Here is a 19277-nt window from a genome sequence, read left to right as displayed (position 1 = left end):
TGACAAAGTAAAAAATGAAAAAAAAAAAGAAAAAAAAAGTTAAAAACGGCAAGATTTCCTTTACAACTGCAAAGCCTGATCACATCCTTTTATCTAAGACCACTGCTTTTTCAGAAGAGGTCTGCCTGATTTTTTGCACATTGCTTCTGCCCCACATCCTGATTACCTGAGAAATACAGTCAGTAGGAATGAAGGAGAGATCAAAACAAGAAATATATAAAAGCAGTATTTAGGTAAATAAATGTATTTCATTGTCTCCAGAGGTTAAAAAAAATGCACATAGAAAGAGTTATACCTCCACAACACTGTAAGTGCATTATGCACTTACATAATGCATTACCTGTTTTTATTATATACTTAGAACACAGGATATATTAAAAGAATAACTTTGGAACTGTAAGGATAGCTTTCCTTCAAAGATTTTTAGGGGTGCATACAGATTCTAGTTAGAAGATAGAAGAATTTCTCAGAAAGAAAAAGCTGACTCACAACTGCATTCTTTAACATTAATAAATATGGAACTTTACATAATTCTGTTATATGAAAATCATATGTATTAGTTAGACATAGAAGATGACTGTCTCCTTCAAAGTTACAACTCTGAGCACTCTGAACAGCTTTAAAGTTTGAACTACATGTTGAATAATGCATACGTGTCAGTGTACAGTAAAAAGTGTTTCTTTTGAAAATCAAAGTCTAGGACAGACATAACCTTTGTTAGGAATCCTACTGCCATTCATTTTCATTACAAATTAAGTGTCTTTTCGAGAGTTACTGACTGATGTCTTTTTTTTTGTTAAAAAAGGAACAATGAACAGAATGCACAGTCCTGGAGTCATGTAGTGACATGTTATACACATCCATGACTGCGTATTGTGCTTCTGGGATATATTTCCTGTGTATTTGAAATTAATTATTTCCTATGTATTTACAAGGGAACATACTGATTTGGTAACTCATAAGCCAAATATTAATTTTCTGTGCCTTTATACAGGCCTTTGACAGTTCGTTGTTCAGATTTCTCCACCGTAATTAACCATACCAAAGCTAGCACATAGTAACTTCTTTTCATTCGTGGATGTGCTATCCAGAATTTCAGCTTAGATGGAACTAGAATCCAAAGCAACTACAAACTCCTCCAGCAAAAATGCGCTTTGGTTGATAAAATTGTCTTAGATGGTTAAGGTTTTTTGTTTGTTTGTTAACGTATTTAGCACGATAAAAATTTGAGTTTAATTTTAATTTTTTTGAATTTAATTTTATTTTTTTTGAATTTAATTTTAACTCAACCTAGCACCGGTCAGAATTATTCTATTCTACAAAAATTTATTTGATGCTGCTGCATTAACTTCCTATCTGTTCTACAACAAGCAGACACTGACATCTGGTGACCAATGATACACACTGCAAACAGCAAAATCAATATAGAGAAAATAACCTCTTATATGCAAACTGATGCAGAGAACCAAAATGCGTAAATCACTCATTTAACCATGCTGACTTAGGCTACAAAAAAATCCCTCAAACTGGATCCAAGCTGAGAAAGAACCAATTACTGAAGATTAGTTTCTAGCTTTGAAAGACGACAACTGCAAATTACTTTCTTATAATTAATAAACAGTCTTCAGTGGACTCCTTTCTTCTTCTTTTCCTGTGCTTTCACATTACCCTATTATTATACATTCATACATAATACATTACACGTATTATTTGACTCAAAAGATTCAAATAAAGTTACAGCTTAACTATAAAAATTACAAGCAGTACAACCTATAACATTTCCTTGCTTCGACTTAGTTACATAATTCCTTGCATTCTCAAAAATTTCCATTACTTGTAAAGGAGAAAGAGCCCGAAGCACCCAGGACAAAAAAGTCACCACCATTACCCTACCCTGCATTACCTTGAAATACTCTTTTCTAATTTGTTTACTTCTCCTCCTTTCTTCATTCTGCCAAATCACTGGCTGTATTTCTGGCCAATGCTGCTCATCCATTGAATCCTTCTGATTTTCCAATGGCTAGAAAAGTTCAGAAGCACTTTTACATAAAAGGTAAATACACCTTGCATACATTATTGCAAACTATTATAAACTACAGTTATAAATTCTTGGCCTCTCCAATTTCACTTTATGACACAGAAGTGTTACCTTAATGGTGATTCTGCTAGAAATCTCTTAGCTCCTTTCTTCTGAAATATATTTCATACAGGAAAAACAAACTGTGAAATAATTCTTAAGAAAATAATGTCCTTTTCTGCACTGAGCCTAACATTCATAGGTACGTTAAGAAGCCATCTAATGCTACTATAAATAATTTCAAAGAGCCAATCAGAAGCCAATAGCACATCTAATTTCTCAATCTGAATATTCACTTACAGCTAGTACTACATCTTCTTAAAAAGGCTTGCATTACATAACACTGGTCAAATTATGTTGAAGTGTATGAATTTCTTTTTATTTTCCACCACAACTATACACATACAATAACTATGTGTGCAAGCAAATTAGCACAGAAGTTTTCCGCAAGAAACAACCACTTACAGCAAATAAAACTATCACCACTTTTATGTTTAGATACTTACCTGCCAGCTGTATGGAGACACTGGAGAATTGACTTCATCTGTTGAGACACTAAAAATTAAAATGAAAGACATTATGAAATTCTATTACTACATTGTTGTGTACTTCAAGATCAAAGTCACTTTAAAATAGTAAAAAAGTGATCACTTAACATGCAGGTTATCTGCGACATTTCTTTTGGCTAGCTGTAAATCACGTCCACGATGTGACTAAAAAGTGTGAGCTATGCAAGTAAAACCTCAAATTGTTCTTCAGTCTCCTTTACAGTACGCTGACGTGTCATCCACATTACTTTATTCAATACTTTATTCAGATATAGCCCTTTCTTAACAATGTGGATTGATCTTCAGAAATGCACCTCCATTGTTTGTTTCTCAAAGCAACCATCCAAACATTTGTTCAAAGCTGACAAAATGCCTGTTCTTCAGTGTTTAGAAGACTCAACCTTCATTTCACTGTTAGCTCTCTATAGCAAAGTAGAGGCTTGTACTAACAATGGAAAGGAGAAACATTTTAACATGGGAAAATGAAATGGCAAAATCTCACAGACTCTCTAGAACAAGAACAGTGCCTGAGCTTATTTAAAGTTCTCAGGAAAACAGAAAAGTCTGTATTCGGTGTCACTTCAAAACTTACTAAATCCTTCCGTGAAATTCACTTCTATCAACATACCAACAACCATTTCATTCACATTCTGACACCTAAGGTAGAAAACAGGCTTAGAAGCTATACACCAAGACTAACAGCTGGGGATTTAATGTAATGACACAGCACTGTGTGCAATTATGATAAATCCTAGAAATTCAGAAAGCAGCTAGGCACAGAAATTGAAGCTTCTTTTCTTAGCTTCTGCTACTTTGTATTCTTTTTCCTTTGTTCTTCATTGTTTGCCTCAAAACAATACATCTATTTTTTAAAGCCGTTAGGCATAGGAAGTTTGTCTAATCATGTCCATTAGCTTGATATGCTATTCAACTGAGAAATGTAGGAACTGCTACAATAAATAATTTAGTTCTGCTCTTGATACGTATGTACCTATTAGCTCTGACCTGGTCTATAAATATAAATTCTTCAGGGATATGGCAGCCTTTATATTCTCTTTATATGTTACTTTCACAGTAAGGGACTGAAATTCCCATATATCAGCATAATAAAAACAAGAAAAAAATTGCGACTTTTATCTTATCTTGCGTACAAGCTCATAATTGGTTTGTTATTGTTGCTTATTTTCCAAGAAAAAAAGTCTCAGAACTATTTATTTCATGAAGGATACAGCAAAAGGTAAATACAACCCTTCCTGGATTATTCTGGAATATGAAGCTTTACAGTGCTGTGCACTACAACAGGTGACAGAATCCCAAAAACCAGGAACAATATTGTAAGTGAGGACTGTCAAGCTCCAAATATAGTAGTTGCTGTACTGTTCATATAGCCATAGAACACATAAACAACAAACCCCTTAATACTGCAGCTAACGCAGCTACCACAGGGAGAAAAGAGAGCCAAAATAGGATGCATCACTCTGGAAGATTTACACAGTATCCCTTCTCTATTTCAATGAAAGTTTATCTGATCTGTACCCGAACAGCAGAGAACTGTAGACAGGTAGACAGCAGCTACCACTCCAGTACTCTCTGGCAACACCAACAGCAATTATGGCTTTTGTCTACCTGATGCACAGCCAAACTGAGTTTGGAACAGATAATTTGTATAACTTGAAATTCATCTTAAAAACTTATCTCATCTTATTAACTCATCTTATTAAAACATTAGGACAAAAGATGATATCAGAACTAATTTAATAAAATACTGAAAGCTGTGATGAAGTAGATAAATACCATTTTTCAGATTCCATTGGCTGCTTTGGCCTGTTCCTTGCGCTTACTGAAGCTGAATGATTAAGAAGCCTATAAAGAAAAAAATATTTATTCAACAGCTCTGTAGTTAAATCTTTTTCTTTGAATATATATTACTTTCACAGTATAACTTCTCCTGTAGAAAAAAGTTTGAAGATTAAGGTGGCATTTTCTATAAAGATGGAATACATACGCATGTATATACATATGTGAAATCCAAGCCCAATCCTGCTTCCATTCAAATCAGCAACATAGCTTTCAGCTCTTGTATTATTTCAAGTTCTGATTTTTAAGTAAAACTTGATCACATAATCCAAACCAAAATGAAGTCTCCTCTTCTCTCATTATGTGTTTTTAATTTTTAATATTTTCTTATTAAATATATACCAACAGGCCTCACTGTTCACTAAAATTAGAAGAGACAAGATGGTCAAACTAAAGCAGACAGGAAACAATAGATTCAGCACAAGAAATCAGTCTTACGAAAAGGTAAGAGGGTAGCTGAGTAAGAAAGACTGGCAGTGCAAAGGAAAGTCAGGGGAAAAAAGGAGAGTTGGAAAATGGAGAAAAAGAGTAGGAAAATGCAAGCTAAGAACTAAGTGAAGTCTAATGAACCAGTGTAAATTCCATTCTCCTTAACTCCAAATAAGATAAAAAAAAGCCTAAACTTAAAAATAGATTCAAATTTGTATTTTTTTTTAATCTGTAAAAAACACCATGTACGTGCACACACAGGAAGGTGATATGAGGTGTTTATTATGAATGGTTAAAATGTTGAAAATACCACACCAATCATGAACACATTTTCAATTAAGAATCATGTTAAACAGCAACTGGAATGATTAATGGTGAATTATTGGGAGTATCAACATTACATTTCAACACTGAATTCACAGTGTGCAGGACTGAGATCAAAGTATGTTTACACTGAATTATATAGAGAAATTATTAGGAATCAGGAAGAACAAGAAGCAAACCAGCAATTCAATAGAAGACAGTAAAATACAGTAGGCACCTTTTAATATTTCATTATCATAAGATATGACAGTAAAACAATGAACTTTAGATGACGTATTAATTTTCAGACTTCTGAATATTGTCATAACTTTGAGCTCTGTTATCTCACTTGCAGTTTAAATCTGATCGTGTGAACCTCAATAGCATTAAGACAAGTTAAGCTTGTAAAACAACTACATAATTTGGACAGCAGCATATGCTCCCTATATTGTCTTCATAAACAAATTTAAAATGTACTTTCCAGAATTACACTATTGCCAGAAATAAGTCTCACAAAAAATTAATATTCAGAGCATATGATGTATCAAACATCATAAAACAGCCAGTTTAGAGTCATTTTTACAGTGAATTTCAACCTATCCTTACCTCCTTAGCTGAAGACAATGAGAAATTCAGACAAACTGTAGTAATATATGGCCATTAAGACAAAATGTGCTTAAAAGAACTAGAAATTTGAGTCACCCAAGCACTTTAATACAACGCTTTCACCAAAATGATGTTAATGTAAATTCACTTATTCTATGCAACAAAGGCTATTTGACTTTCATGATCATTAAACGAAGTGTTATTAAAACCTATCCAAAGTAATGCCAAACATATATGTTCTTCAGCCAAACTTCTTCTATTAAATATTTATATAATTTATGTTTGAGATCATAATAAACTAAGTTTTCTTATGATTTTAAATACATTTTAATACTTTGTAAAACAAGAAAACAAATACAAAATCATTTTTGACTCTTCCCATTTCAAAACTGAAGTATAATGATGGGAAAGTCAGTACCTGTCAGATTAGCAGTTATTAGTCCAATCAGAAAATCTGAGTTTCCTATGGAACAAGGAACTTAAGGTTTTTAGTTGAAGAAAAAGTAAATCAAATTAATCTGAATTTAGAAAGTTAGAGACTATGGAATTTCTGGCAAAATAATTTGTTTAGCTGAGAAAAAATAAGCACAGTTGTGAAGCTCTCTCTCTCTTCCAGGAAATACAGTACAAAACTGAGTAGGCAGGATGAAAGTTCAAGTAGCTTAAATTATGAAATTATGCTCCCTTCAATGTGGTGCTAATGGTGCAAAGAGGCCAGACATTGTGTTCATTCACACACTATCAAATCCAATTAAAAAAACATTTGGACAGATTATCAGTCAAATGACATACTGATGGACGTACTAAGTCCCCTGAATAAGAACTTGCATGACTTTAAAACCCAGAAGTTTTAAAAGAAAAAAGTTTATCTGTATTTGAGCTATTACACATTTAAAAACAAAACAAAAAGAATGAAGATAAAGCATGCCAAAGGGACAGGAAAATAATCTTCTAGTTTGGAGTCATTTAAATGTGCTTTGAACAGCTGTCTAATTAAGAATTTTCCTGTAACAGTATTTAATTTCAAATAAAAGTAGAGTGCATTGCAATTATTTTTTGTACCTAAATCTTAGGCTGAGACAATCCCTTTTTTCTGCTTTCGTTCAAAAAAAAAAAAAAAATGGCCTAAACTGTTTCTTTTGTCCACATTTTATCTTAGGAAATCTGAAGCTCTACAAACACTTTATACCTTGATGCACGTCCTGCTGCCCTTGTCCTCTGGAAGAGTTTTTCACTGAATGAAGTTCTATAGCTTAATGGCCTTCGTCTGCATTCATATTTCATGTACATCAAAGCCACAGACGGAAGAAGGAAGCAGGACAGGTTGATGGGAAAGGACAGGGAAGTCATTAGCATAGCAAGCAAAAAGAAAAGAAACACTGCATAATATTAAAAGAAAACACACTGAATGAACAGAAATATGATTAGTAAGAGATTATTTAATGATGCTCACTTTGAGAATTCTGTGTACTCAGGCTGTACATATTTTGCACAAATTCAGAAATGGCACAATTGGTACAATTCAGAATTACTCCTGGCAAGGAATTATAAACCCACACGCTATGGATTCAAAATCAGGATTAAATTATATTTTACTAATTGAAAATAACTACAGTTTTATCTCAGAGGTGATTTTGTCCCCATATATTTAAAGATACGTAAGAAAGCTTTAAACTAAGAAGTAAAATTTGACTAACAAGATTGCTCTTTATATACATAAAGTAAAACCTTTAAGAAGATTACTGTGTTGAGATAGAACAAAGTATAACAAAAATAAAATTTAAGTTGCAGTACTTCAGAAGAGGAGTGGCTTGGTATTTCAAATGATTAGATACCCAAGAAATATTAAAACTAACCAGACAAAACCCACACACAATATAAATAGCTATCACAATTAAGAAAAATATTTTTATCTTTTAATAAGAATTCAGAAGTCTTCCTCATTTTTTAATAGCTTTGTTAATAAAAAAACATGTTAGCATTATGATTTCATTCTTATTTTTTTCCTTCCCGCCAAATTCTTAAGTACACTATACGGAGTTACAGGGAAGACATCCATCTTTCCCCCTAAGACATTTCTACTGTTCCATTGAAGTATTATACAACACTGTTGAATTTGTAAAGCTCTGCATTTCACAGTATCAATTTCTTTAAAGGCTTTGTGCGTATTGCAGTTATCTTAAAAACAGCAGCATAGAATCTCAATCTCTGCATAGAAATTCAAGAGTACAAAAAGAGTACTTATGCTAGTATGAAGCTGAAGCCATGACTGTGGGAGAATGAACCACTGTAATGATCTACTATAGTTAATGGGCTATTTACTACCACTTTCATCTTTCAGCAGAGAGCTTACTGTCTCTGATGTACCTCACTGGTATTGTGCCTGCTTGGTAAAGGAACCAGAGACAACAGAGTTCCTACCCTTTCCTTCTCGCTTCCTATGTAACTCCAGGTTACATACTCCTCCTTCTCTTCCTAAGACAGTTGCTAGCTTTTTCTGTTGCATTACTTTAGTAGTCTTCTTTTTTTACTTATTTTCAAGAATTGTTCTGTTGAAATGCCAACATGAAGTTATGAAAGTCAGGCAGCTCATAAGGATGCATTTGCACTATTCAAATTATATATTTATTTATTTATACACACACACACACTGTCATTTGACAGAATTACATTTGAACAAGTTTCCTCTTCGGTTAATAGGAAACATATCTCATATGTGGCTGAACAGAGGAAGCATCACCTAAATTACCTTGTGTTTAATACAAATAAACAGTAGCACAAACTGTTTGAAGGTTCTCTAAAACCACACAAACTAAGACAAAGTCATTTTAATGTCAACGATAGTCTACTTATATAAGCACTGACCACGCTTAAGGTACTTAATTAAAAAAAATAATAATAATAGAATTTCACATTCATCTCTTCCTCTCTATAAAAGGCGCATCACAGCTTCTCTACATAGCAATTTTATTAAAAGAAACACAGAATAGGTCTATTGCTTCATCTCATCAACCGGACAAAAATGTTCTCCAAATGAGGAGCTTTTGGGTATAAGACAGGCTAAAGAACACATTAATTGTGACACAAGTTAACTATTATTTTTAATACCTGTGTTTTTGTTCTTGCTGCAGTAACTGAGCTGCTATTTTTCTCAAGTCAGTCACTTCCTTGATTTCATCATCTTCTTCAGCCAGCGGCTGTTCCTTCTGAAGTCTGAAAAATTAAACATTAGTGACTTGCCTGACTTCAGCAAAGCAAGACACAGAAACTTGCTTGGACAAGAAGTAAGAAGCTCTTCCAATATGCTGATTTTTTCATCCAAGAAGGAGAAATCTGCTCAACAAGAGACTTCCTTCCTTGATGGTGTTTAAAAGCAAAACCACCCTTCCCAAAAAAGACTGAAAAGATTTACCGTTTTTCATCTCCCCAGTCCTCATTCTGTTCTATCTTTTGGGATTTCTCAGGATGTTTTCCCCGTTCCTTACACAGGATGAAAAATAAAATTAGACTTGAGATGAGGAAAAAAAAGCCTGCTGAATTAGTATGTGTTTTTTGTTTGTTCGTTTTTTAATCAATCTATGCTACCTTGATATAGGACAGCAATGGTCCGATCTGCACATCTCCTTGCTCAGGAACAGCTCCCTCTTCTGCATTTGGATCAATGTAATCATACACCTCCTGGTCTAGTGAGGATTGATAAGGAAGAGAAAAGATAATATTAACAGCTCTATCAACCAAACATTACTCAGAGTCAGAAGTACGTATGAAAAATGACAGATAAAGACAATACAATTAAATCATGTCTCCTTTCTTCATCTAGAGAAATGTTTTTCTTCCTTTCTCTATTTATTATTTTATTACATTGCTTTCTGAAATGATAAAAACAAAATTCCAGTATGCCACGATATAGTTTTGTGCAGTTTTCTTAAATTAGATTACCTTTGAAAAAGCAATTCTGTTACCTAAAAGGACAGATGCACAACAGATATTACCTTTCTGAGGATCAAGTTTACTTCCCATTACATGATTGTCATTTCTCAACGTCTGTTCTCTTGTTGATTCTGATACCTGGGAGTGAAGGCTGATTGTATCATCATCAGATGGCTGCAAAGACAGTCATATTTAATACAGAACTTGCATATATATCACATTATTATATGATTTGCTAATGAATCACAAATACAACAGACCCTATCATGAGGAATGGTTCCCAAGGCAGAAAAAAATCAACTGTTTTTGTTTTTTAAAGTAATTGTTTCAGTTTCCTTTGAAACACGGTATTTTGTTCAAAGAGCTCCAGTCCAATTCTGGTCAGTGGGCTAATAAATCTGTACTTAAGTGCTTCCCTATCTAAAGCTTCCAAGTAGTAAGACTACTGAAAAAGAATCACAGCTTCACTTCCCATCATTTAGAATTCACTTAAACACTTGTAATATTCCTTGTTGTACAGTTCAATCATTCTGCATTTGCAATGATTCTTTCTAAAAGTAAAATATATATATATATGCTGCACTCACTATTCAGTATTGACACCATTTATTTACAGCTGCTTAATCTACATTTCTACAAAAAGATAATTTGTGAGAATTTTTATGACTTTAGACCTAGCAGATCATCCAGAAGTTCTTATTAAAATTTAAACAAGAAAACAGATTATTAACATATACAAAACTCAGATTTAATCACAGTTTCCTTAATTACTAAGTTTAGATAAAATATATTTTAATTTTCCTAACTATATTCTTTTTACTAATAACAAAAGCAAACATTAAGTTTTGTCATGTGGACAACACAATTACACACATTATACACACATTACACATGAAAAGATTCAAAAAATTATTTAGATAAGAATTCAGTTTTGGAAATGTGTAAGATTTGGACAGGAATGAAATTTAACCAGAAAAGTCAAAACAATACATAAATGATATGTCTGATATTGTCAGCCTTTTTTTTGGAGAATTTAGCTATTGCTGTTAAAAGCAATTCTTTTAATTCTAATGGCAGGCATGGATTATATTAGTAGCAATGGTTTAAACTCATCTGTACGAATTTCAAAGGATGTTAACTGCAACTTAGTTAAACATTTCTTAAATTAGATGAAATAGAAAAGGAAAAAAAAATCTATAAAACAAGCTAGACAAAATCAGCAGTAAAAAAATACTTACTTCTGTTGTGGACAATCTTTTGTCCCCATTATCACTTCCAATGCCAGAGTCTGGTCCGTGATTTTTATTGGGATAAAAGTCCTCTATGCTGCTTAATAAAATAAAAATTAAAAAATAAAAAAAAAAAAAAGGAATGAAAGAAACCAGCTTAACTTTGCTATAGGAAAATAAACATCCATTAAAATATATAGATTCTATATATCCATCTACAGTTGCCAATACAGAATTTTTGCACAACACCAAATGTGTAAAGAACAAATTTTTAACCTACAAGAGTTTAAGAAAGAAAGAGTCTCAAAAAAAGTTAAAGGAGGAAAGAACAAATATCATACTTTCCACATCTATGCAATTTTAGAATTGTTTTATTTAATTCAGAAGTATTTTTTGGAGAATTTAGCTATTGCTGTTAAAAGCAATTCTTTTAATCCTAATGGCAGGCATGGATTATATTAGTAGCAAATATATTCCCTATTAGACAGTCATACAGGTTTTAACCTGCACTAACAGCTATGTAACATTCTGTCCAAATGTATGCCCTCTAAAGACAGAAAGCCATCAGCACGAGCAGGGTGTGTTTTTCTAACTGCACACTGAAGCCTGGTTTTTAATCAAGATCATCTGTAAAGTTTAATTAAACAATTCTCACTGCTACAAAGGTGATGAACAGTAATAATACTCTTGATCTTTTTCATTTTGCAATACATTTTAGTAGTAGGTCTTAAGCAGCACTGGCTTTCAGGTAGCAGCTGCGGACCACGGTTTCTACAGGCATTTAGAAGCATTCCATGGACACTGTGGACTGATTCCGTAGTGGCACGGTTGCCTGAGACCATGGACTGAATCTGATAGTTCAACGTGTTCTGTGTAAGCTTTACTAATAATTTTAATCTCTCCTTTGGCCTTGAGCCCAATGAGTGCCACAAGTAGCACACAACATTTTAGGCAAATAGACAAAAAGAATATTGTTTCATACAGTCATTAATGGCAAGTCAACCGAACACAGAAAATACAAGAGCTCTCCCATTTATAAATTACTCAAGAGGTATACAGTACATATGTCCAAACAAGTATACTGTACTTTTTGACCTCAAGAGCAATCCAATCAAAAAATCCTCAGGATTTCACTGATATTTAAGTTACAGCTTCCCTAAATACATATTCAGGAGGCAGACTTTCCATCCAACAGACTATATTCAGAATATTTATGAGAACATAAGTTAATTGTTTTGACATATCTGTTTGGGAAATAAAAATAAATAAATAAATAAAAAGTATTCCAATAAATAAATTTAAAACATACCCTTGCCCTGATTTCCAAATCTTAACTGAGTAAAATCAAAATTTTTCACAGCTACTTGGATAAGCCAATTTAGACTCCAGTAAAATGACCTTAAAAAGTAAATACTGTAACTTCTAAAGAATAAGCAAACCATTGAAGTTACATCTATTAAACTGTAATAAAGACATTCTTTCTTACATCCCAAGGATCGCTTCATAATAAATGGTAAGAAAAATAATTTTAAAATACCATTGAACAACAACAACAAAAATCCATTACTCACCTGTCTGTGAGTGGCTGGGAAGGGATTCGTTTACCCAGCGACGGAAGATCCAAGGAATCTGGTTTTTTATCTATTCTGAGGCATGCCTGAATGCTGAGGAATTTAAATATATGTACTTTACCCTTTAAGCATATCTGGAAACAAAAAATATTTAATTACATAGCATGTCTCTTGAAAATGCACCCCAAAAAATACTTCATACACTGATTAGCTTGTGCCTACAATTTCCCACTAGCAGAAATACAGCTAGAAAATGAAAACCTGGTTGATATTAACTTAGAACAGCTTCCTCTTTCTTAAGATCCTAATGCAAATTACTGAAGCAGAATGTTTTCATACTAACCTGTGCTGGTGGTATCTGCATTGGATTGTTATCCAAAACTATTACTTGTAAGTGACGTAACTTTCTGTAACAAATTGGAATTTCTGTGATTTTATTACAAGAAAAATCCAGCTTTACCAAGGGAAGGTCTCCTAACTCTGTATTGGGAAAAAAAAAAATAAGGTATCTAATTAACACTTTACCTAATTTATCTACATCAAAAAAAAATATGATGAACAGCTTACCATCTGGCAACATATGGAGATTATTTCTTCTTATGTTTAATTCTCTGAGTGACTGCAGTTTTCCTATTTGCTGAGGAAGAACCTGAAGTTCATTACAGCTGACATCCTAGGTAAAATATAATGAAAAAATTAACTGAACATTTTAAATGAAGTTAAACCAAGGAAAACTGCTATCAGAGCTGCTATAAAACAAACTATTTTTAAAAAATAAAAAATCCTTTGCTTTCTCCACAAAGGGAAATACCACCACAGCAGATCTCACTGTTTCTTCATTAGCGATTCACGTTTCAGGAACTCATTTCAAAAGGTTAAAGCAACAAATAACAGAAGACTGGTTTTGAGATTTAAACTGTACCCCAAGAAAAAGAAGATCTGGGTGTATTTCCCATGTCAGCTACAAACTTCTTGTGTTACTGCAGGTAAATGATTTACATTTTGCTTCTTTCATAAAAATTCTCCTTCCTTAAAACCCTTGAACCAATGCAACTAAAAATTTGCTAAGTGTAATAGCAAGCTCACCAACTTTTTTGGACTCAAGCACTAGAGGGTGACAATGCTACATTAAATGAGCACAGACTACAGCTACTTCTGCCAGTAGTTGAGTTTTGGTCCATACGGAATCAACAATCACATTGATATAAATAAAAACCAGTATCTAACATTTTCTATTTCTGACTCAATAAAGAGGTGGAATGCCTTTCTTAAAACCATCTTTCTAGCATGTGGCTTGGTTGTCAATTTTTTAAAAATTTATATAAACCTCTTGTTCTGTGTTCTAAAGAGGTATGATACAGGTAATAGAATGAAATTCTCTGGCATGTCCAGAATCTGTCAACAAGCATGCTATTCTTGGTATGACAATTATGAAAAAACAAGCCAAAAACACCATAACCATAATTCTGAAAAACATTTGCTTTCTGTAAACAACAGCAGTGCATCCCACCTTGAAGTCCCATAACACTGAAGCAAGCATACAGAATTTCTCAAAGAGAAGAGTATAAGACACTAGAAGTACAGAACAGGACAACAATGATGGAATGGTGTAACTTTTACTAAGAGTATGGAGTAAATAGAGTTGAACTCTCCAGCTAAAATATTCCAGAAGATACAAGAAAAATAAATAAAACCATGATTACTGTAAAGAAAAAAAAATTATCAGGGATTAAAATGAAGTAATCTGAAAAGCAATTTTATTTATGAACAATTTAAGATTAAAGTTAACCTAACATGCTGATTTGTGTTTATTCCCATATATTTTGTCTGTAATTGCATATCACTGAATGAAAGACTGAATTAATTTTGAATTCCTGTATTTAAAAATTAGTTATTAGTATATTTCTCACACTGTAAATAAACTCCTTATAGTTCAAGTTTACTTAATATAATAGTTCATAGTTATACTTACCAGCTCCATTAGATCTCTCAACTTCCCTATTTCTTCTGGAATGGAGACCAGCTTATTATTACTGACAACCAGAACTTTAAGTGGAAGATCAAACAGGTATTTTGGCAACGTTGATAAAAGATTTCGACTTGAAAAAAAGAAAAATGAACAAGCAAGGCTAAATTATAATACTCTCTTTAAGCCTGATGGTAAGTCTCAGATGCACATCATACAACTTTTGTCCTATTCCAGGAGATATTCTCTACCTTTTTCCCACAATTTCACCTAAATTTAAGCTATAAACTCCATCATAAATTTCTTACCAGACACAGCCTCCATCACACATGTAGAGTTTAGGTCCTCATTTCATTTGAGTAAACGAGAATGTACTATAACTGAACTTTCTAATGCTAAAACGTACAGAGAAATATGTTAAAAGAAATAACTACCACCACTGGCAAATGCAACCATAAACAAAAACAAATATTACAGGAAGTTCCAACTCACAATCTCAAAGCTCTGTGCACTGACACCCCTATTTTGATGGAGAGGTACCGCTCATCTTGCACCTTGTCACAACTACTGTGGCTCAAGTTACTAATGACGGACCTGTGTCTGTTTAACTGTTAAAAACAGTACGATGTTATGCTGACAGACTGACTTTACTAACATTTACTGTTAAAAACAGTAAAAAAGTCTGTCAGCATAACATTAAAAACAAAGAAAACTTCCTAAACTCTCCTTAATGTCAGCTACTGAAGTATATTGACTGAAATTTTGTAATGTAGTAGGTTCCTTTCCATAAAGGAAGCAACAAGAACTGCTGGCTCTAAAATACCAAGCATACGGCAAACAGAACAATTTGTAACTACCAGAGCACAAATTTGGACAAAAGGGCACTTTATATGATAAAGAAGGAGGATGCCACCTTTCCAATGAGGCGAATTATATAAAGATGAAAAATGAAAAGCATTACTCACCTAATGTTAAGGTAGGTAAGCATTTGTAGATTTTTTATAGATTCTGGAATGGATTTGATGCAGTTATGATACAAATTTAAAGTTTCCAGTGGTGCAAACAGCCAGACATCAGGAGGAATTTCAGTAAATCTATTCTTTGAAAGATCTAGAATCAAAAGGAAAAAAAAATCCTTTAAGTCAAAAATTTCGTGCAATAAGATTAAAATACCCACTGTTATTCTTGTCATGGTCCTAAAAATTAAGGTGTAAAGTAAGCGTAAAGTAATTCAGTTTTACCAGATGCTACAGTATATAATTAATTTACCAAAAAGACTTAAAATACTAAAATAGTGTTATTTGATATGCACTTAAACAGAAAACAGAAAAATGACAGGAAATTAAAGACGTATTACCAATAATTAAGAACACCTAAAAGGAAACAAAATACTGTTTGTCCCTCTTCTATTAGCCTAAAAAATTTCAAGTGGAATATGACCTTGAATCCTGGAAATTATCAATTAACTATCAAACCTGTGTCATTAAAGTTCATGTAACTATCTTCTTGAAAGCAAGAGATTTACTTTAGAAAGAACATCTACTTTTTCTGAATGTAACTCTAGTTCCCAAGTTAGGATAGTTCCAAAGGATGTGGTTTCTCAAAAATGCTGAACAGAGTCTTTTAACAAAGCAGCAATGCAGATCTCTTGCTATTTCAGGCTTTAGTTCTTAGTTTTTAAGAACTTGCAAAAAATAACTGTTTTTGCTTAGCTCCCATCATATCATCAGCAGAACAGTTTCTTTTGTTCTACTAAACCAAATAAGTGGATTTGAAAGGGCCTGGAAAAGTGGCTAAAAGTCACTGTCAGGCTCAAAGAAGAGAGCTTATCAGCTTGAACCAGCAAACCAACTACCAGTGGCATTTTTCAGGGGTCAACATTCGATTCGGTACTGTTTAGATTGTTTGGAAAGCAAGATGGAATCTGCTCTAAGCACATGAACACCCCCAAGACAGAGGGATAGAAGGGGCAACTCACATACTGGATGGTTGGGAGGCCAACCAGAGCGACCTCAGCTGGCACACACCTCATCTGGTTTAGTAAAGGCAAATGCAAAGATGTGCACCTGTGGCAGAGCAACTCCACACACTAGCGCAGGCTAGTGGATGAAAGGGTAGATTGCCTAAATTAAAACTAAAGCAGCTTGCCGGCACTTTAAACAAGAATGGTTTTACATGGGTTAATTGACTGAAGAAGCAAGGAAAGCTGCTAAGTATAGAATTGCACACAGTTTAAGGTGACAACCCCTCTAGAAGTGAGAAAAAGGAATTCTTTGCTTAACCGATTTAGATGGGAAAACATTCAATTGAGGGGTGTTATGTGAAAACCAAAATAAAGACGCTATCAATGATCGCTTATGAATCACAGGGTATTTTGATTCGCTATCTCTACAGAAACAGAAGTGAGAAGTACAACATTACAAAGGTTACATTTGAAAGGGGAACTACAAAAATATGAAGAAGTTAACTGTTTAAAAAGAAACAAAGCAGCAGCTAAGTCTTTACTGACTGTACAAAGACCATTTAAAATCAGTATATTAGAAGTTCAGAACAGAAGAGTTTGAGAAAAAAGCTAGTTTGGAGAGGAAGCCATTAGATGTAAGAATGTATCTCACAAGTTTAAATCATGATCAGAAGGAAAAAAATGCTACTTTTAGATTACATTTAAACTGCGTAGGGCCACCAAACAGAATTAACATCATGTTTGCCTTGTTCTTGCACTTCTCTCTAAGCATTCAATATCAGTTACCACCAGAGGCATGCTGCTAGAACAGATGGGACTTTTATTTGATCCAGTGCAATCATATTTATGTTCAAACTTTGTATTTCAAATTCAGCATGCATCTTGTGCAAAGATTAGCTGAGAAATTTACACTTGAACTACTTCACCTCAGTATTTTCATTTAAAATGATGATTCATGTTGTTTTGTTTGCTGTGTCTTTTTCCCCTTCTCAGAGATCCAAAATCGTATTTAGAAGTGAAATCACAAAGGTAAACACGAAGGTAAAAGAAAAAAATGTGACAAGAGATCTGTTCTACTAACCAGCAATATGTAAAATATTTCCTATTTTTTTTGGTAATGCTTTAGTATGGTCTAAGAAAAAAAAAAAAAACATACCACACCCACAAACTACAAAGCACAACACACAACAGAAACTTTAAGTAATTAGTCAATGTAAAAGTCAGAAGTCAATGTATAAAATTAAAATCATACATGCAAGACCTGATTCTAGAGATATACTTTTAGTTGATCTAAATATGGCTTGGAGATCAACAACACATGGAACATGGGTACAATTTATTATTGATCTGTCAGATGCAATATGATTCTGGAAGGGGAAAAAAACACTTCAGAAACACCTGCATATGGTGATTCCCAGAGATCAAAATTTTTTCCACAAAACTGTCATCTTCCAATCTAAATACTGTCATGCTAGCATTTACATCAATAGCAATGCATGTTACATGATTTCACTACCACGTCAGAAAAAAAGTTAGAAAAAACATGCTGATAGAAAACAAATTTTAAATGAGTGTTTGTAATGAAATAATAGCATGCAAATCAAGACTAGTAGATATTTAAGGCTTTTAAACCAACTCAAAATAGGCGTACCCTAGTCCACTGGCTAGGGAGAAATCTCCCCGTACTCAATAGTTCTGTTTGTGCTACTGAAACTCTAGTTCCTGAATCCTCAATACCACCACTCAGCTTCTAACCTATGACAGAATTACAATTTGTGTAATTGTTTCAAAACATGTAGAGCTCCCCCCCCCCAATTCCAAGTTCAAGACCTCTTATTATATACACTACTCCAATGCTGTAAATTAGCTTATCACCATGAGATTTGGTTGAGTTTAAATCACCAATAATCTGTCATCCTGTCATTCCCATCACAACTGTGTATTTGTGCTGAATAGGACTTATGACACAGTTTATTCAATAACCTTAGTCCATATCCCTGTTTTCATGCGTCTCTTTTGAGATATCAGAGATGTGAAAACATTCCAAGTCTGTGCCTCTCCTGTTCAGGTACGTTTGTAATACCACAAAAGCCATATTTCCACATTATCTTTAGTCTTGCCATCTTCTTTGCTGGGAATAATTAAATGCAGATGCTCAGAAATGTTATTAAAAAGAACCACTGATGAGCTAACATTAAACTCAAATTATCTGCATCTGAAAATATCATCCTTCATTTTAATACTCTGCCAGCACCAAGCTGACAAGACCTCAAAGCCCTAAGAGCTTACAAGCATTAGAAAAAAACAGTCTAGAACACCAACACACTTGTAATACGTTTTTTTACTTGCTCATTTTAGTGATCCTGTTTTGAGAAGTGAAAAGATAACAAAACTCATGGAAATAGTACATATACTGGTTGTTTACTAGCAAACCAGAGCTGTCAGTTTTTGTTGTGACATTCCAGTACTAAATAACTACATCTAAGTATACATGTATATCATTTGTCTTCAACGTTATCACTAAGAATACTCATTTTCTATCTTGCTTTAATCCTCCAGGATTAGGGAAAAATGGATTAAAATGAGTCAGCAGATATTCAAAGGTAAAATTTGAATTTACTGACCTTAAACCAAAGTCTTTTTAGCCCATTAGTGAAGTCACAAATAAAAAAACTCACATACACACACAAAAAAAAAAAAAAAAAAAAGGAAGAAAAATATATGTTTCACTCTCTAGTAGAACCTCAAGACTCCTTGTCAAGTTTGGTGAGAAACTAAGAAAATAAAAGATCTGATTT

General features: G+C 33.4%; 1 protein-coding gene across 2 annotated transcripts in view; it reads right to left on the bottom strand.

Annotated features, from left to right (window-relative positions):
• The window catches only part of LRCH2 (leucine rich repeats and calponin homology domain containing 2), a 44956-nt gene that overhangs the window by 16175 nt on the left and 9504 nt on the right, over positions 1-19277 (bottom strand). Inside the window, exons 2-14 of one of the 2 annotated variants that reach the window (XM_082770549.1) lie at positions 15482-15626; positions 14523-14649; positions 13118-13223; positions 12894-13030; positions 12551-12684; positions 10989-11079; positions 9813-9924; positions 9406-9503; positions 9233-9300; positions 8929-9033; positions 4420-4488; positions 2584-2632; positions 1904-2020 (exon numbers count right to left, since the gene is read on the bottom strand). In XM_082770549.1, coding sequence (XP_082626675.1) covers positions 1904-2020; positions 2584-2632; positions 4420-4488; positions 8929-9033; positions 9233-9300; positions 9406-9503; positions 9813-9924; positions 10989-11079; positions 12551-12684; positions 12894-13030; positions 13118-13223; positions 14523-14649; positions 15482-15626 — 1358 coding nt within the window. The remainder of the gene's footprint in view (positions 1-1903; positions 2021-2583; positions 2633-4419; positions 4489-8928; positions 9034-9232; positions 9301-9405; positions 9504-9812; positions 9925-10988; positions 11080-12550; positions 12685-12893; positions 13031-13117; positions 13224-14522; positions 14650-15481; positions 15627-19277) is intronic. The other variant, XM_082770550.1, reaches the window with a different exon arrangement.

Source organism: Aythya marila (assembly GCF_965140915.1).
Source record: "Aythya marila genome assembly, chromosome: 13".
Taxonomy (NCBI): domain Eukaryota; kingdom Metazoa; phylum Chordata; class Aves; order Anseriformes; family Anatidae; genus Aythya; species Aythya marila.
This window is presented reverse-complemented; position numbering and strand designations above follow the sequence as displayed.